At 34.2% G+C, this 19,312-nt stretch overlaps 1 protein-coding gene across 1 annotated transcript; it reads left to right on the forward strand.

The window, feature by feature from the left end:
- The first annotated feature begins 2,154 nt into the window (after window positions 1–2,154).
- Window positions 2,155–14,448, forward strand: LOC116092930 (arylacetamide deacetylase-like 2). The gene is made up of 5 exons (XM_031373939.1): window positions 2,155–2,444; window positions 6,151–6,373; window positions 8,715–8,784; window positions 10,363–10,534; window positions 13,618–14,448. The coding sequence occupies exons 1-5, from the start codon at window positions 2,307–2,309 to the stop codon at window positions 14,218–14,220; spliced, it is 1,206 nt and encodes a 401-aa protein (XP_031229799.1). The 5' UTR covers window positions 2,155–2,306; the 3' UTR covers window positions 14,221–14,448.
- The last annotated feature ends 4,864 nt before the right edge of the window (window positions 14,449–19,312 follow it).

Consider the following 19,312-nt stretch of genomic DNA (forward strand, 5'->3'; position numbering starts at 1 on the left):
TCTTTCTAAGTCTGTGAAGAATTGAGTTGGAATTTTGATGGGGATTGCATTGAATCTGTAGATTGATTAGGCATTAATTGACTAACTAAAGAGGTTGTCCATTAACTTACAGGAAAAATTTATTGAAGCCTTATATGTGAAAAGTTCTAAATCGTCAGGTATTAGAAGGATGTAGTTCATCTTTCTATAGCTTACTTGAAAAGATGGATGTAAGTTCTTACAGGACAGTTACTGTTAGGTGTGTATTATAGTACTGAGTATTAATTTTAGTAGTTTTCCTCTTTAAATGATAGATTATTTTAAGTTATGCTTAGTCAATTTGGGAAGAAAGATTGCAAGATATATAATAAAGTGAGCAAATTGCTTGTTTAAGTAATGTGGACCTTGAAATCTACAGTTATGACTTAGTGAACTTTATTGAGTAAAACATCTCTTTAAAGAAATTAAATCCTATTTTTAAAAGTAGGTTATTTCAAAATAAATTATCAACATAGAATTTAGAGAAGAGAGATTAAATACTGCATGATATCAAAAAGGTAGATGAGGCTGAAGGTAGGATAAGGTAGATAAAGAGGCTTAAATTGCTATGTAAAGACAAAGGGTCAGCTTCTAATAGAAAAAATAAAAATTTGGCTCTGAAGAATTTTCTGAGTTTATTATATAATACCACTAAAATTAATTTTATATATGTAATGTTCAGTTAGTAGTGACACATGAGAAAGAAAACTCCCAATCTATTGCATCTCTGAAGTATCCTGACTCTGGCTCATATGAGGAAGAATCATATACATACATGAAAGGTTCTGTAAACATCCCCAGATACATAAAGTCTCTATAAAATATTTGAACTGGTGAATGATACTATAGAAGGAAAGTTCTACAGGTTTCTGTTTAGAAGTTGGAGAAGTAGAGATGTTCCAGAGATGAGATAAGTTTAAAGTCCTAAAGCCTAAAGGACAGGGGCTCTTGTGAAAGTCTCTAACTCTTACAGACCAAAGCCCCGAAGCATGAAATCCAATGGTAGAAAAGAAATTTGCTAAACAAGGGATAAGTAAGCAAAGGTTATTTCTTCAAGCATTCTAGGAAAAGAGGGACAATATGCTTCCTAGGACCAACAGTAATAGAATATCATCAGGTACATTGTCTTTCAATTAGTCAATGGGTAGGAAAGGAGAGGGAAGAAGGAAAATATGGAAAGAAGTTTAAGGGAGTACCTTAGCAGGTTTTCTGAGATTGGGTGAGACTCCTTAATGCAAATGGGATAAATAATTAATCACAGGAACTTAGGAATTATCAGGAATTTCACCAGGCTCAAAAACAACTGCAGAAGAAAGGTGAAAACTTCAGGATGAGGGTACTTAAAAACAAGAACACATTTTCAAGTACGTGGATGACAAGCCCAGGACAAGGATAGAAGGTGGAAGCAGATTAAGATTAATATTATTAGAATTATAACAAGGTTAGCTTAAGAAGAGAGAAAAAAGTGTGAAATGACTCTTTCTTTTCATTTTTCTTCTACTCATAGTTTCAGTGCATCTGATGATATCCAATCACATCTGCAAGTCTTGCAACCAATACAAACATCATTGTTTTCTGAAAACACCCTTGCAGGCACACCCAGAAACAATATTTTACTAATGCTAAGCAGCTAATCTAAGCCATGTTGACTCATGAACTTCAATCGTCATATAATGCAACTTTCTAAATGCCAGAATGTTTGCTAAAATACTTGTTCTGAACATTCTGGTAATTCTGGTCCAGGTTTAAAGTTATAGCTTGTGGTACATGATAGAACTTGAACAAGTCTCCACACACCCTTTCCTTCATTCTAAAACTTGGTCCACAACAGGCATGGTTTGTTAACATAGGTAATAATGATTAGTAATGATATTAACATATATTTTTAACTGGATATCAAATAACTTATTATAAACCTATTAGAAAATTATACAAGTACCAAAAACTCCTTCCAAGATTATCCAGTGCTTGCATTTCGGTCCTGATTTCCTAAAACCCTTTTATGCATTAATATCACAGAATGAAGAAACCCTGCAGGGAATTTAAACTGCATGTTAATAATAGGTACCTCACCTGGTGAATTTCAACATCTTCCTAGTCTTTCTTTGTACTTGCAAAACAAGTTAGAAATGACACTGCACTGCTTGCAATAAGAATCAGCTTCACATCTTGGGAATAGTTTATTTTTTTTACCTGTGAGGGTTACCAGTCTGTACTCATTCTGTGGCTTCTTCTTCAGTATTTATGGAAATATTTTATTCTTTGTCCTGGGAAGAATCTAGGATAGTATGGGATTCAAAGCTCTCTCTTTGGGGCTTCTTTGTGTTAGCTTTTTATCTTATATTTATACACCCATACCTGACAACATTGAAGAAACCTGGAAAGTAATGGCCTTGGATGCCGTTGCTAAAACTTGCTCCCTTATGGTAAGAGGAATATATTGTTTTCTATGAATAAGAATGATTGCTTTTGAATATTTTGATAATACTATTGATATAATTTTTAAGGAAACATCACTTGTAAAGAATATTGTTAATATGATTTTCACTTAAGTTCTAAGAAAAAATTGTTTTGGTTTCCTGTTTTTATCTTGTATAAAGATATGAATTATTGACAGTACTTTCTTGGTAACAAATTAGAAATTTTCTTATTTTCATGGCTTCTGTTGTCTGTCTCTAAATCTAAACTGTTGGAATTCTGGGGTTATCTTAGAATATGTAGAGTGGATATATTGCTATAATTGTTCCTGTAGAGTTAGAAACTGACACTTTGAAGCTGTAATATATATGCTTTCTTTGTGTGTGTGTATATATATATATATATATATATATATATATCTCCTCTCATATACTGTCTTCTTACTGTATAGTTTATGAGAGGAAATATATATTCATAAGAGTGCACAAAGAAAGAGTAGCAGTTTAAATTTGAGCCCCAGGCTGCATTATTTATCCATGCTCTTTATGTGCAAAGTGGGTACCTTGCAGAAAGTCAGTACCCTTTGAAACTCTAACAGTTGGAGGCTGAAAATCTAAGCTAGCAGAATTAATAGATCAGAAGTTACAGCAGTCCAAGGTTTAAAAGATGTACAGATCTATGACAACTAAAACTAAAGTTCTGTAAAAAGTTCTGAGTCTGTGTCTTTCTCTCACAGTTCTCTTTTTCAAGTGTTCTGATGCCTTGATTGAAGAATGAATACAGGAACCAGCCCATGTCAGTTCTTTTCTGACTATTTCATAAATAGTTAATGAGAAATATCCATGCTTTCATCGATATCACCCTTTCTATCAGAACATCTCACTCTAATATATTGCTGTTACTTTGTCAGCTTCACGTTCCCAATCATCATGCATATATCATTAAAATAGACACTCTATGTATTTGACATTATTAATTATTATCCTGTACTTCTGCAAGGATAATAGACAAAATGAAGATGTAATTAGTTTATCTTAGCATATCTAGAAATCTTTGATAATTTTAGCACTGAGTCCTACAATTTAGATTGCAAAGACAATAAATATTCTTGCTTTTTATTGTCTGAAAATAAAAATATAAAGTTCTTTATTATATAGCCTTGAAAAAAATCAGTGCATTATTTTGCAATCATATGTTGTTTTGAAAGAGTTTTGTAAAATGTCCACACATAACCATGAGAAACTTCCTTGACTCTGCACTGTACCCATTAACATAAAAGTGAGAGTACTAATTTAATATTTATGTGGATCGTTCTGTGTAATAATGATCAGGCATATTAGAAGAACATGTGATAATCTCTACATAGGTAGTTTTCTTTATAGTCCTAAAATGCTTAAGTATCATTTTAAATCCAAAAAACATTGACATAAACTAAATAAAGCCATTTCCTAAAAACCAAGACCATATTCATTGAATGAAAATTATCTGAATATACTGATATCCTATGCAGTCATATTAACAGTTCATATGTTTTTATATTCAATTAGAAAATACTTATGAACTTTTGTTACATTTCAAAATTATTCAATTAACTAGTGTGTGTGTGTGTGTGTGTGTGTGTGTGTGTGTGTGTGTGTGTGTTGGACGGAAGGTTCATGCCAAAGCACGTGTAGTGGTCAAAGGATATCATTTAAGGGTCAGTTCTACCCCAAATGAAGGAGTTAGAGAAAGGACCAAAGGAGATGAAGGGTTTGCAGCCCCTTAGGACGAACAACAATATAAACTAACTAGTACCCTCAGAGCTCCCAGGGACTCAACCACCAAGCAAGGACTACCACATGGTAGGACTGATTGTTCTGGCAGCACGTGTATAGTAGAGGATTGCAAAGTCAATCATCAATGGAAGGAGAGGCCCTTGGCCCTGTGAAGATTCTGTGCCCCAGTGTAGGGGAATATCAGGGCCAATAAGTGGGAGAGAGTGGAGTGGCAAGCATGGGGAGGGGGGAGGCAACAAGGGTTTGATCTTGTTGTTTTTTGTTTGTTTGTTTGTTTGTTTGTTGGAAACTGGGAAAGGAGAATTCATATGACATGTAAATAAAGAAAATATCTAATAAAAAAAGGATCAGTTCTACTTTTCTAGAAGTTGGATCTTAGAAATATTCGTGGTTGGAGACACTTATCTCTATCTATTGATACATCTTACTTGCATCTCTAGAATGAATAATTAAAGAATACTTAAATAATTAGGCAACATTTATTAAATATTAGCATAAAGTATACTCCTGTATACACTAAAAATATTCATTTATTTATTCTGTACTAGAACTTATTAATAACTTTCTTACTGGTATTATTATTGCATGGATTTTAATATAATAATGTCAGTGTACATTGATCAATAGCTTTCTAGTTTTTATTATACTTTGTTATGTAAAACAAGTTTTAAATTGAAGCATATTTTGATAATATTTTTCCTCCCCCAACTTCTTCTATATCTTCTCCTCCTCCATATCTACAAAGTAATATTTTCCAAGAAATCAACTCAAAACTGAATACAACAAACTCCATGAAAACCTAGAAAACAAAACATAATAACAACCAAAAAGTAAAACTGAAACAGAACAAAAATCCCACTAAAGTGTAACCAAATAAAAGCACACTAAATGGACAGAGTCCATTATGTATGTGTTGGTCAACTACTCCTCAATGTCAGCCTTGTGCTGGAGTAGTTGATATGTACAGTGTTACTCTACTGGGGAAAACGTATTCCTTATGCCTGCAGGTTTAAGTGGTAGTTCAGTCATTAACTTTTACCATAATTTGTAGGCTTTAATTCATTCAGTCATTTAAATATATATATATCAATATAAATGTAATAAGATTTAAAAAATCACATCAAAGTTGGATAAGACAAATAATCAGAGGAAAAAGAGCCAAAGAGAAGGAACAGGAATCAGAGATTCACTCAGTTGCACAGCCATGAATCCCATAAAACTAAACTACAAGCTGTAATATAAGCTCAGAGGATATGGTACAAGCATGCTGCTTCAGACTTTTTGGACAGTGCTCATGTATGGGAATGAATTTGATGGGTACGGCTGCAATTTCTCAGTACATTTCCCTCATCAAAATATAGAGAACAGGCATATGTAATACATGAAGTTATAAAGGCTGGAAGTACTGGAATTTTAAAGATATATTTCTTGAGTAAATTATCCAGTTTCTAGGTAGGCTTGTCAGATTTCTGCAGCAAAATCAAAGAACAACTTTAGGTAAATAGGTAGAGTTAAAAAAATGAAAAACAAACAGGAAAACAAGTTCAGATTATGACTAATGTGGTCATATCATAATATATAAAATTTAAGTAAATAATGTAATTTTAGAAGGAATATATTACAACATAGATAATTAGAGGAATTATAAGACACTAAATTTTTGAAATATTTAAAATTAAGCAATAAATACAAAAAGTCTTTAAAATGTAAATAAAGATGCTTTTCTAAATAACATTTAATCTAAAACACTTCATATTTTCAAAGGTATAGGGTCATTGAAAAAGATGGTCATAATATTGTTTGGGTTTAATTTTTACAAATTCTTTATTCATCTTTGGCTTCTCTTTGTTGCTTTTTTCCTGTTTTCTTCTTCTAAATTTCACATATATTTGATATTACAGATATAACATTGAATTTTTTTATTTTGTTTTTTTTATAGGCTCTGTGCCTTGAAAACATAGGTGTTATGAGATATGAAGACTTTATCTCCATGATAATCAGTCTGGATTATACACAACCACATTCTGATGAACACATTGAAGTAACTGATACTGCCTTTGTGGACATTCCTGTGCGTTTGTACTTACCCAAGAGAAAGTCAGAAGCCCCAAGACGAGCTGTGATCTATTTTCATGGAGGAGGTTTTTGTTTCGGGAGTTTTAGTAAGTTTATTGTATAAGGCAATAGAATGACTAGTTGCATGTTTGTATACATAAGTATATATATATATATGCATATATATGCATATATATATTTATATATATGGACATAATAGAGATATACATGATAGATATCCAATACAATGATACATACAGATATGTTTGAGGAGTACTCTGATAGAGACTTCCACTGCAGAGTGTACTTTACACTGATCCGTGTTTGTTTACTTTTGTTTATAAAATAGGAACTCATCTATCTTAGTCTTCCATAGAAAGTACTACTTAGTGGGTAATAACATTTTACTTATCATCTTTTACCTCTTGACTAGTATGATGAAATGCATTTTTCTCAAACCTGGCCTGTGTAGTATTAGGGTTCAAACTCAGGGCTTCCTGCAGTCTGGGATAATAATGTTCTAGCAAGTGAATCCCAGTGAAAGCGCTTTCCTTGGGTGGCATTGTATTTATCTTTCATATGCAGTAAACCAAAAAAAAAAAAAAAAATGACATGTATAAGTCAATTGCTACATTTTCTCCTTGGCCTCTGGATTTTTTCAGCAGCTATAATTTTGAAAGGATGCATATAAGAAGTACATGCTCTTGATTTTAGAGGGAGTTTGTAATTTATTACTAAAGTGTAAAGCATATAGGGAAGTTCTGTGACTTGACTCTAAGGGGAAAACACAAAACAAAACTTGATAAACAAGTCCAATACATAAAGTTCAGATTCTGTGCTTGTCTCTTGTAATAATTTTAAAGGGCATATAAAGCTGATAGATATAAAAAATAAAAAAATTAACCTTTGGAAAATAACAGTAACAATGGAAAATAACAATGGAAAGCCATTGCAAGTAAATTACAAAAACAAGCAAGTTAATGAAACTGTAAAAATTATAAATAATATATAAAAATTTATCAACCTCAGGTAATATCTGAATAGTCAATTGATTCCTCAATTTAAAAAAGAGTATGAGATTTTTAATATGGTAGATTTTTAGTATGCTCCCTTGCAGTTCAAAAATGACAATAGAATTCAGTATATTGAAAATGATGGTTTGGATCAGTCCTTGCCCCATGTTGGGCACAAATCTTAAAGAACAGTACTACTTTTGCATTCTGTTTTGTTTCTTCCAGTTAATAAAAGTTTATAGAGTGTTTATAGATTGTAGAGTGTTTGTAGTGACTCAAGATAAATTGTAAGACCAGTACAATGGCTGTGAGCAAAGAAGCGAAACAAATGGGCTTCTATATGTGTTGGGAAAGAGTCAATGGCTTGTGTGCCAGATGTGCTAATGCCTATGTGTACATTAAAGCCTTACATTAACTTATTAAGGGTTCTTTAAAAAGCTTAGTTGCTATTTCTTAGAATTTGGGTTAATGTCCTAATTAATCATTGCAACATCATCTAATGGAACATATTCATAAAACAAAGCTTTTAAGAAATGAAGTTGTTAACTTACATAAACAATATTTATCTGTCTATCTATATATTATCTACTTACATATCTATAGCACACACATACACACACACACACACACACACACACACACACACACACACACGTATGTATGTAAAGAGAGAGATCTACTGCATTCCTTCTTCCTGAATTCATGACCCAACTGAAAGACTATGTCAAGAGTTCATATAGACCAATAGTTTTCAAACTTTCTAATGTTGCAAACCTTTAATACATTTCCTTATGTTGTGGTGTCCCACAACCATAAAATTATTTTTGTTGCTATTTCATAACTATAATTTTGTTACATAAATAAACTATAATTTATTTACATAAATCCTAATGTAAATAATTTTGGATATAGAGGTCTGCCAAAAGAATTGTGACCCACAGGTTGAGAACTGCTGATGTACTTGAATGGCAAAATGGTTATTTCTAATGAAGACAATGAGTGTTAATGTTTATCAGTTGATGGCAGAGTCTTGGATCATAGATCTGGCTGTGGTGACTGTAAGAAGACCAATTAACTTCCTCTACTGTCTAAAACTTCCAGAATGAAGGAGTAGAGGATAGTACAGTACACCAGTTCACAAAGGGATATAAGAAGGGATATTGCATGGTATATAGAAGATGACAAGTTAAAACTAAAATATTCCAAGTCTAATTTTCACCTTTAAAATACCAATATGCAAAGTCATATCTTCATCTCTTGAGAGAGATTCAAGAATGTTGCATTGGTTCAGTGCCCTCTGCATGGAAACAGGGGTAGGAAATAAAGGTTCCTGTCTGATAATCTGAAATCACATTTCTCATATAGATATCAGTCATTATTTATGATACTTTTTTTAGTTACACAGAATACTTTGACCTTTCTCTTTTCATTTCAGAGCAGAGGGCTTTTGATTTCCTGAATAGATGGACTGCCAACAAACTTGACGCTGTTGTTGTAGGAATAGAGTAAGAGTTATATTTCTTTGGCTAGTATGATATTTGTCTTTACTGTTTATATGTTCAATTTCCAAATAATACATCTATGCCTGAAATTTGAATTTTAAAATTTACTATACTATCTATCACAATTGTTGCATAGACTATCCTTTAAAGGAGTCCAACATCCTAAATATTGTCCTTAAAAAAACAAAGCAAAACAAAACAAAAACTTTTGAATTAGACTACTTTGTGAAATCTTATTGCTTAGGTTCTATAAGGTCCAGTTGCATTCCTTATTACATGGTCAGACAGGAAGGAGGAAATTAATTATTAAATTGAAATATTTAATCATATTTATGCTTGAGATAAAATGTTTAGTTTTGAAATAATTAAAGATTATTAATTAATATTATTATTTAGAACAGTCTCAACTTCTAATGTTGTGACCTTTAATAAGGTTCCTCATGTGGTGACCCCTTGCCATAAAAGTATTTTCATTGCTACTTCATAACTGTAATTTTGCTAGTATTATGAATAATAATGCAAATACCTGAACATCTTTGGGGGCATGACTCACAGGTTTAAAATGGTTTAGAGTGGTCTAGAGTGTTGTAGGTAATAAAGTTTAAGGTCATTTGAAATATTGAACACATATTCTCAAAAAGTAACTTTATACTCTTAAGGCATTTGGAGCATGTGTACTGTAGTATCTTAGGATAGCCCATTATTTTCTTGCTCATATTAGTATACTCTAGATTTCTGAATCTCTTGAGAGGACATTTTTCATCCATCTTCTCCTTAGCTCATAATTACAAAAACATAACTCAAAATTTCTAATCCAATATTTTTGATCTTCAATGATAACATTTTTTAAACTATGTGAATTTTGGTAAAACTGCATAACCATCTAAAGAAAGTAGTTTCTAACACGTTTATTATGCTTATGAAACCCAGAAAAACTTTATATATTAGTTACTAGATTATGATACTGAAACAGCCTATTATTTGGGGAAATTCTAAATTGGAATCATATTTTAATTCAGAGATACAGAACCTGACATACATTTAGTCTAATCATTATGATTTGCAATCTTCTAAATTTACTATATTTGACATAATAGATATAAACAAATCTTGTGTATATAGCAATATCTAAATTACTCTTTAGGATTTTTAGGGCAGTTCACATTATATTCTAGGATTCCTACCATAAACTTTCAACACTAAATATAGATATTTGTAAATTTTGACATTCTGAAGAACAAAACCAGAATATGTTTGTATAGCCAGTTATGTTAAGAACGTGAAGAAAGATACAGAATATCCCCAGTATAAAATGCACTTGGAATAAAAATTTTCCTTACAAAACTAAGGGATTTGCAGCAATCTATTATCTTCAGGCAGGAGACCATCAACTATCTTAATTACATGTTTTAAATAATTTTATATTAATTTTTATTCTAATTAATCCTTAAGAGAAAACCGTGGATCAGTTTTTAAAAGCTGACCAGGAGGACTTAGTGTCATAGTGAATGTGTTGGATTTTGAGATGTTGCTGGTTGTGATACATTTACACTCTGCATGCTTTCCTGGTCTGTGTTAAAGCTACAGGCTAGCTCCTCAACATCATTTTCCCGCACAATTTGAAGATGGTGTCACAGCAGTCAAGTTTTTTCTTCAGGATAAAATTCTTACACAGTATGGAGTAGATCCTACCCGAATTGCGGTGTCAGGAGACAGTTCTGGAGGAACTCTGGCTGCAGCGGTGACACAGCAGGTATAGCATGGTTAGCTCTGTGGTGAGGCGTAGCTGTTGGATCTGCTTGTTCTGCTGGATCTGTTCCGCTGGTATCATTCCTTGAAAAGGAGCCTTCATTCCCACAGAATTACAGTGGTCTTGAATGAAACGTCAACTGAGCATAACAGGGCCAATTTGGGTGATACGTTTACTGTTATATTTATCTACATGTCTATCTTCCTGTCAATATTACTTTTACTTCAATCTTCATTTTCTTCATAAAAGGTGCCTCTGGGGATAAATTCTTCAGGCATTAAAACATTATAAAGAGTCTTGTTAATTAATCTCTAACAAAGAAAACAAAATAAAGATTCTGATAGCTATGGCTGACTTTATTTCATCTTGTTCTGGTGAAGATATTTATGAGATTTAAGAGCCTTCTGATGGAGCATACATGGATTTTTTTAAATACTAATCCTATACGTTTAACTGTATCATCCATAAGCATGAAGAATTCAGCTTTTCCTTTCCAGTTTTTACCTTGCCATTCTTTACTTCACCAGGTAAGGTTTCCACTATTATTTGAAAAAGTGTGGAGAGATCAGATACCTCTGCCTCATAATTTTAGAGAAAATGTTTTCAGTGTTATTTTCATGTGGTTTATTGTTGGAAACTGATTTCTTATAATCATTGTATTTCCAAATGCACTCTTTCTTATCTATGTTTTTAAACTTTTGTTTCACAATCATAAAGGAATGGTGGATTTGTAGGGGAATGTTCTGAATCTTCTATAACAATTGTGATTTTTTTGGTCCTTCATTGTATTTGTATACAGAAATTTATTTATAAATTTGAATATGTTGAATCATTCTTGTACTGTTGGAATGAGGTGAAGCTAATCCTCTTATATTATTTACCCAAGTATTGTTGACTTTGATTTGGTTGTTGAAGATGTTTAAGTCTGTGTTTACCTTGTAAACTGGCCTGTGTGTTCTTTGTTCTTTGTTCTTCTTCTGACTATCTACCTTTGATATCAGGGCCCTACTGGAGTTGTAGAATTGCCAAGGACTAGCCTTGGCTTGGAAAGAGCTTGTGAGAGTGTTTGAGAGTAGTGAAACAAATGACTTGACGTCAAGTCCAATCTGGTGGCTTACGTTCTGTTCAAGATAACTTTTCGAAATGCTCTCTCTCTATGTTCTGCATAGAGAAGATAGTTCTTCAGGAAGTTCTCTTTTGCTATTCTAAAAATTCTCTAGGAAGCTCATCCCTTGCAGATGAAACATACCTCATTCTTTACCCTATGTTCCCTTTTAATTATTCCATGAATTAGAGTCCCACGAACGTAGGCCCTTGATTTTTAGGAGACAGTTGGGACTTTTTTTTTCTAACATTGCAAAAGAATTCACAGATCTGTCTGCCTCTGTTAAGCACCGAAGATAAACTAGCTTGGTGGGATTTTGCCTGAAATTACTATTTATACCATACCTGGGCCTTACCTTCCCCTATCCCAGGCCAAACCTGAATTCGGAAATCTGCCTTTCCTTGCAAGCATAAACAAAAAATTTAGGTGGTGATATTTCCTATGATTACCATTCCTTAAATCTTTTATCACCTTAGTATCTTTCTAACAAGTTAGCTCCTAGCGCAGCTGCCTCTGTTCCCTTAGATCTGTGTAGCTCCTTATACAATTCATATTGCATCCTTAGAACAGAATGGACACTTGCAGAGCTCCATGAAACTTCCTTTTACCTGTGTCCTGCTGAGGAGGAGTCTCTCTATTACTTAATATATTAGATATCTAATATGATAATATGTGCTTCATTTCGTCTTCTTAAAAAATTAGTTTTCAACTATAGGGGCATCCATGGAGCCTGCAGGGGTCTGTAGCAAGTCCTCTGCATGTATATTATGGTTGTTAAATTGATGTTTTTGTTGTGCTCCCAACAGTGGGAGTGGATGTGTCTCTGACTCTTTGGCCTGATCTTGGTACTGTTTTGTTGCTATTGGGCTGCCTGGTTCTGCCTCTTTATAGAGACTTTTTCCTTGTCTAAGTATATCTTATTTTGTCCCTTTTGGTTATTCTCTCTTGGAGGTCTATTTTTTTCTAAAGGGAAATGGAGGGGGAGTGAGAAGGACTGTGGAAGATAGGAGCTAGTTGGAAGGACTGGGAGGAGTGGAGGGAGGCAAAACTATGGTTGAGATGTGTTGTTGAAGAGAATTTGTTTTCAATAAAACACGAAAAATAAGTTTTCCGAAAAGATTTTTAGGCCATGTGTTTTGATCAAATTTACCTACTTCCCCAACTCCTCCCAGACACATCCCATCTTCCCTAGCCACCTGAATTTAAGTCCTCCTCCTCAAAAAAAAATACAAAACAAAAACAAAAACAAAAAAGTACACTGAGTCTAATTTGCCCTACTCACACAATCTTTGATGTAGGATTTTCTACTGGAGCATGTTCAATTGTCAGGGGCTACACTCTTAGAAGAAACCAATTCTCCTTATCCTAGCAGCTAACAAATGTCAACAGCTCCTCAGATCTGGCTGAAACTTTGTGTTTACTTCTCCTCTCCATCCAGAGATTTAGTCTGGTTTGGACTTGCAACTGTCCTGCAGTGTCAAGACAAATAGTTTCCTTAGAGTCATCTACTACCTCTGGCTCTTAGAATATTTCTGTGTCTGAGACTTGGGAAGACATAGATTATGCAGATGTTCTATACAGGGCCGAGCATTACAGTCTCTTATCAGCTGCACTTTGGCCAGTTGTCAAGGATAATTTCTACATATTTATATATGTAAAATCCTCTGTCACCTTTTAGACTGTGTTATTTCTATTATTTACTTTTAGTGAAACATATTTATATGTCTCCCCTTCTTTTATGTTCTGTCACTGTATCCTTCTAAACTTTCTATCATATGTTATAATATACTTAACCAATATTTTAAAAAATGATATTTCAGTGCCAGGGTATTTCATGGTGATTAAAGGTATTATAGGCATTTTTGGCATGGCCATGCTTTATGACAACACTCTGTAGGTTTGTTACCATCTCTGTTTCATGGTTACATTTTGTCTGTTGGAATGTTGCATCCTTTGCCTCACTGGACATCATATTTTTCAGGTGCAGATTGATCCAGAAGTAAAGCATAAACTCAAGCTGCAAGCCCTACTTTATCCTGGCTTACAGGTGATTGACACTCACTTGCCATCTCATCGAGAAAATGAACAGGGTATAGTTCTGACAAGGGACATAGCCATAAAACTTGTGAGTCTGTTTTTTACCAAGGATGAGGCACTTCCACAGGCAATGAGAAAAAACCAGCACATGCCTCTGGAGTCCAGACATCTGTTCAGATTTGTCAACTGGAGTACTCTTCTCCCTGACAAGTTTAGAAAGGGCCATGTGTACACTGAGCCTGTGCTCGGAAGATCGTCTTTCTCCCTGTCAGCGCTGATGGACCACAGAGCATTACCCTTGTTAGCCAGTGATGCCCACTTACAGCACTTGCCACGAACATATATACTTACCTGCCAATATGATGTCCTGAGAGATGATGGGATCATGTATGTTTCAAGACTTCAAAATGTTGGAGTCCAAGTTGTTCATGACCATGTTGAGGATGGAATCCATGGAGCCTTATCATATATGACAACACCACTTCACTTAGAACTAGGGCTGAGGATAAAAGATATGTATGTTAGTTGGCTAGATAAGAATTTATAATTACAGTTTTCCTCAATGAAGTTTAATTTTGGAAATATTTTAGTTGTGAAAAGAACAATATAATTCAAAACTGATTTGAATCAATTATAAGTTTCTATGTGTTCTTGAACTAATTATTGTAACTGAGGGCTTTTCCACCTGGCCTCAGTGTTCCTGAATTAAAGACTCTGAGACTTAATCATATTTATGAATAAATGCTTAGGCCATAAGCTTGGGCCTGTTCCCCAACTGTCTTATAACTTAATTATCCTGTTTAACTGGTCCTCAGTTTCATGAGGCCATCTTGCTATGTGTCTATTTAACTCAATCCCATAATCCCCCCCCCTCTCTCCCTCTCCCTTTCCCTCTCCCTCTCCCTCCCCCACTCAGATGTTCCCACTTTCTAATCCGGCCTCAGCTCATTGGCCAATTACATTTTTATTGACAGGTAAATGCTTTTACACAGTTTATAGGAGATTATTTCTATAAATTATTAGTTTTTAAAAAATTCTGTATCTGAGTGATGTAACCCAATCACAAAAGAGCACATATGGTATGCACTCTCTGATAAGTGGTTATTAGCCTAGAAGATCGGAATACACAAAGTACAATCCACAAACCACAAGAAATTCAAGAAGGAGGAAGACCAAAGTGTGGATACTTCGTTCCTTCTTAAAAGGGGGAACAAAATACTCATGGAAGGATTTTCAGTGATAAACTATGGAGCAAAGACTGAAAGAAGGACAATCCAGAGACTGCTCTACCTGGGAATCCTTCCCATATTCAATCATCAAATCCAGACTCTATTGTGGATATCAGCAAGTGTTGTCTGACAGGAGCATGATATAGCTTTATCCAGAGAGGCTCTGACAGTACCCGACTAATACAGAAGTAGAGGCTCACAGCCATCCATTGGACTGAGTACAGGGTCCCCAATGAAGGAGCTAGAGAAAGGACCCAAGGAGCTGAAGGGTTTGCAGCCCTTTAGCACGAAAATCAATATGAACTAACTAGTACCTTCAGAGCTCCCAGGGACTAAAACTCCAACCAAAAAGTACACATGGGGGGACTCATGGCTCCAGAAGCATGTGTATAGTAGAAGATGGCCTAATCAGTCATCAATGAGAGGAGAGGTCCTTGGTCCTGTGAAGGTTCTATGCCCTAGTGTAGGGGAATGCCAGAGGCAGGAAATGGGAGAGGGTGGGTGGTGAGCAGGGGGAGAGGGGAGGGAACAGGGGATTGTTTTAGTTTTTTTTAAAGTTTTTTTCTTATTTTATTTTAATTTTTATTTTTTCTTTTGGAGGGAACCTGGGAAAGGAGATATTGTAAATAAAGAAAACATGTAATAAAAAAAATTCTGTATCTGTAAAATATGTTAGTGTATTTCACCTTAGTTATATTTATTAAAATTATGGTGGTCCCCAGAGGAGCGATTGCTTCATTAATTGGAGAAATATTGATTACTATCCTTATACATAAATTCTCATAAAAGAGCATAATCATTTATTTATTCATCCATACACACATGTACTTATACAGAGTTTTCTTGGTATTTTGTAGTATACTTCATTCATAAATATGAATTTTTTTATTCCAAAATTACTACATAGTATTTGAAGAAAATTTGGTCCTTATAAAATTTGATAGTATAACAGATATTTTGTGTCTGGTAATCTTACAGGAATATACTATTATAGATTATTTTGTGATTTTCTTCCCAAGTATGCTGTTTAGATTTTCAACACTGAGTTTCAAAACCCTAGGTATTTTTTCTTTGGATGTGTAATATTATAACTGGTTTCTTTTTATATTGAAAATATATTTTTTTTATATACTATTTTCTGATTATGAATACCCCTTCCCCTAGTCCTCCCAAATTTACTCCACTTTTCCACACACTCACATTTATAGGCTTTCTTTCTCTTTCTCATTAAAAAACAAACAAGGTTTTTGTTTTGTTTTTATCTTGAATTGTATTTTTGGTAACTATTTCATTTCCCTTCTTTTGGTTTTCTTCTATGGAAAATTTCAATACATATGGTTGTGGTCACCTTTCCATGTCTTCTGTTTTCTTAAAAAAAAAAAAACAACAGTATTCCCTCCTTCATTCCTGAGAATAAAGAAGAAACATGTAACTCATATAATTAGAAAAGAGGTTTAAGCAAAAGATCACTTGGGAATCTTTCTAAAAGAACAATTGCTTTTCCAATTGACAGAAGAAAGAGGTTAAAGGAGAGAGTATTATCACTTGCCCTTTACCTAGGAAACCAATTGGCATATGATTTAATTAAATATCTATTGTCTATTATATTTACACAGCAGTGTCAGGGCCTTCTTTAGTGATTGAAATGATTACTTTCTTCACAATAAAGGAAGATAATAAAATTAATAAATTTATCTTTCTGATGTAGGAGTAACTCATGATTGTTAATATATTCAGATATCTCTAAGGAAATGTTTCATATAGGTCCATCATAGAAACTTTTTATTTGGATAGTTATTAGTTGATAAGTGGCTCTCTGTATTTTTTTAGGAGAGGCTTCTTGTAAGATTGTTTCTTCTGGGCAGGCAGTGGTGGTGCATGCCATTAATCCCAGCACTTGGGAAGCAGAGGTATGTGTATTTCTGAATTCGAGTCCAGCCTGGTTTACAAAGTGAGTTCCAGGACAGCCAGGGCTATACAGAGAAACCCTGTCTTGATAAAAACCAAACCAAACAAAACAAAACAAATGTTTCTTCTAGATCTATAAAAAAAAATCACTTCCTTTGGGGGTTTGCCAATTTATAATTAACCAGAAGCTAGAGTATGGGTTTCATGTGTGTCTGTGTAATACACAAGTTAGGGTGAGGTTTCAGTACACATTTATTCAAATTGTGAAAATGTTCCTTAGTGTAAATAATGGTATTTTCAATAAGACAATAATCTGATAAAGATTTTTACTTAAAAAAATCAAAAGTTGTATAGGTGTTGATGTATAGACTCCTTAATATAGGAACTTCAAAAGATAAAAATCGCCACAAGAATTACAACTTGGAATAAAGGAGCATCTTAGGAGTGAGATGCAATTGGAAATAACTCATTGCTTTAAAACTGTGAGCAATCAATTTCAATTTCTTGCAGACAAGATAGATGTATAAAAGTACATATTTTGTTGTACAAATCCTATTTTGTTGTTTAAATTACTAAGCACTATCAACCCCAAAATAGTCTTTACCATATATGACTCATTAAGTACAGTTTATGATGCTCACATGCATTGATGACCTAGTATGTATGTATTTATTTTAATGCTGTCTTAGGGTTTCTATTGATGCATGGAAATACCATGACCAAAAAGCAAGTTGGGGAGGAAAGGATTTATTTGGCTTATACTTCCACATTGCTCTTTGTTTGCTCAGTCTGCTTTTTTATTGAACCCAGGACAACAAGTCCAGGTATTGCATGCCCCAAATGGGCTGAGCCCTCCCCTATTGACCACTAGTTTACAAAAAGACTTTTACCTGGATGTCACAAAGGCATTTTTTTTCAGATTTGGTTCCCTCCTTTCACATAACTTGTTCGTATGTCTCATTGACAAAAGAGTAACTAGCACAACTGAGTTTTATCAGTCTGGCATGCAAACACATTATTAACCCACACCTTTCCTTTCTTATTTATCCTCTATATCTCAGAGTAAAAACATAACTTTAAAAGTCCCACAGTCTTTACAAACTCAAACACGTTAAAATTTCAGTCTCCTTGAAATTTCCAATCTCTCTAAGAATTCAAAATCTCCTTCAAAATCCAAACTCTTTCATCTGTGGGCTACTGTAAAAGTCAAAATTAAATAAAAAACCTTCTTTAAGAAGGAAGAAACAGGACACAGTAACATTTTGAACTAAGCAAAACCAAACCCCAATGGTATATGTAACTCAGTGTCCAATTACCTGGGATTCAGTCACAATCTTCTAGGCTCATCCAAGGATCTTGAGTCACTTCTTTACCTCTGCCTCTGCAGCATACATAGCTTATATTCTAGGCCCCATTGGACTCTATTCAACTACTACTCCTGTTCTTGATGGTAATTCCATGTTACTAACATCTCCAAAATTCTGGAGTCTTCTGCTACTATTAGGCTGTGCTTTCACTAATAACCTCTCATAGTCTCTCTTTACGATGACATGCCTCAACTTCTTTGTATGATCACTTCAGTCCTAGGCCTTCAACTGCCACTGATGCTGAACCTTCACCAATGGCCATCCCTGGCCTCTCACAGTGTTCTAAGCCTCAGCTGGTCTTCATGACCCCTTTATGTCTTCAAAACCAGTACCATATGAGCAACTTATAAACCACAAAATTCATCTGCCAACACAAGATCCACCCTTGGCTGCTTCTCGAATATATCTTGTTTGTGCGGACCATGAGTAAGCTACTTATCATAACGTTTCACCTTAGTGATGCTGGTCTCTTCTCAACCACTGCTAATTTCTTAGCTTCAGCCAACTGGGATCAACTTTCCCAATAATACAAGGATTTCACTTCAATGTTTCAAGTCTCTTTGGCCCTGTCTCATCAGAATAACAGAATCCCAATTCAAAATAGCAAATGGCCCTGATAGAGTCTTTAAAGTTCCCTCAGAAACTTCACAACACATGCTGCCATATTCTGAACTGCTCTTTTGTTCTTATCTTCTAATCTACAGAAAATCTTCCTGAGATCTCAACACTCAATGTCTTTTCTAGTCCAAAGTTTCAAAAACCTCCCACAATCCTCCCCTAAACATGGTCAAGTCTATCACAGAAACAATCCACTGTGCTGGTACCAACTTGTGTTAATTAAAGTTTCTCTTGATGCAACAAAACACCTTGACCAAAAATCAATTTGGGGAGAGTAAATGAACTATTCTATTCTTGGTGGAATGCTGTTTATTAAAGGGTGTCTGAAACAACTAAAAACAAACAAACAACAAAATAAAACAAAACAACATAAAAACCAATTCCTCTAAAGACTCAAAAACATTTCAGAAGAGAGGCAACAAAGGAGTGTGAGAACAAGAAATAATGGCTGACTACACAAAAGCCATGTCATCTGGACTCAGCATTCTGGACTTGCACAGAAGTATGACATCATGCC

This window comes from Mastomys coucha, unplaced genomic scaffold (assembly GCF_008632895.1).
Source record: "Mastomys coucha isolate ucsf_1 unplaced genomic scaffold, UCSF_Mcou_1 pScaffold16, whole genome shotgun sequence".
NCBI lineage: Eukaryota > Metazoa > Chordata > Mammalia > Rodentia > Muridae > Mastomys > Mastomys coucha.

Excerpts from the sequence above, each read along its gene's own strand:
- LOC116092930 (XM_031373939.1), top strand. The coding sequence starts at position 2,307 with ATGGGATTCAAAGCTCTCTCTTTGGGGCTTCTTTGTGTTAGCTTTTTA. Across the intron at positions 2,445-6,150 it reads CTAAAACTTGCTCCCTTATG|GCTCTGTGCCTTGAAAACAT; the intron begins GTAAGAGGAATA and ends TTTTTTTTATAG. Across the intron at positions 8,785-10,362 it reads GCTGTTGTTGTAGGAATAGA|CTACAGGCTAGCTCCTCAAC; the intron begins GTAAGAGTTATA and ends TCTGTGTTAAAG.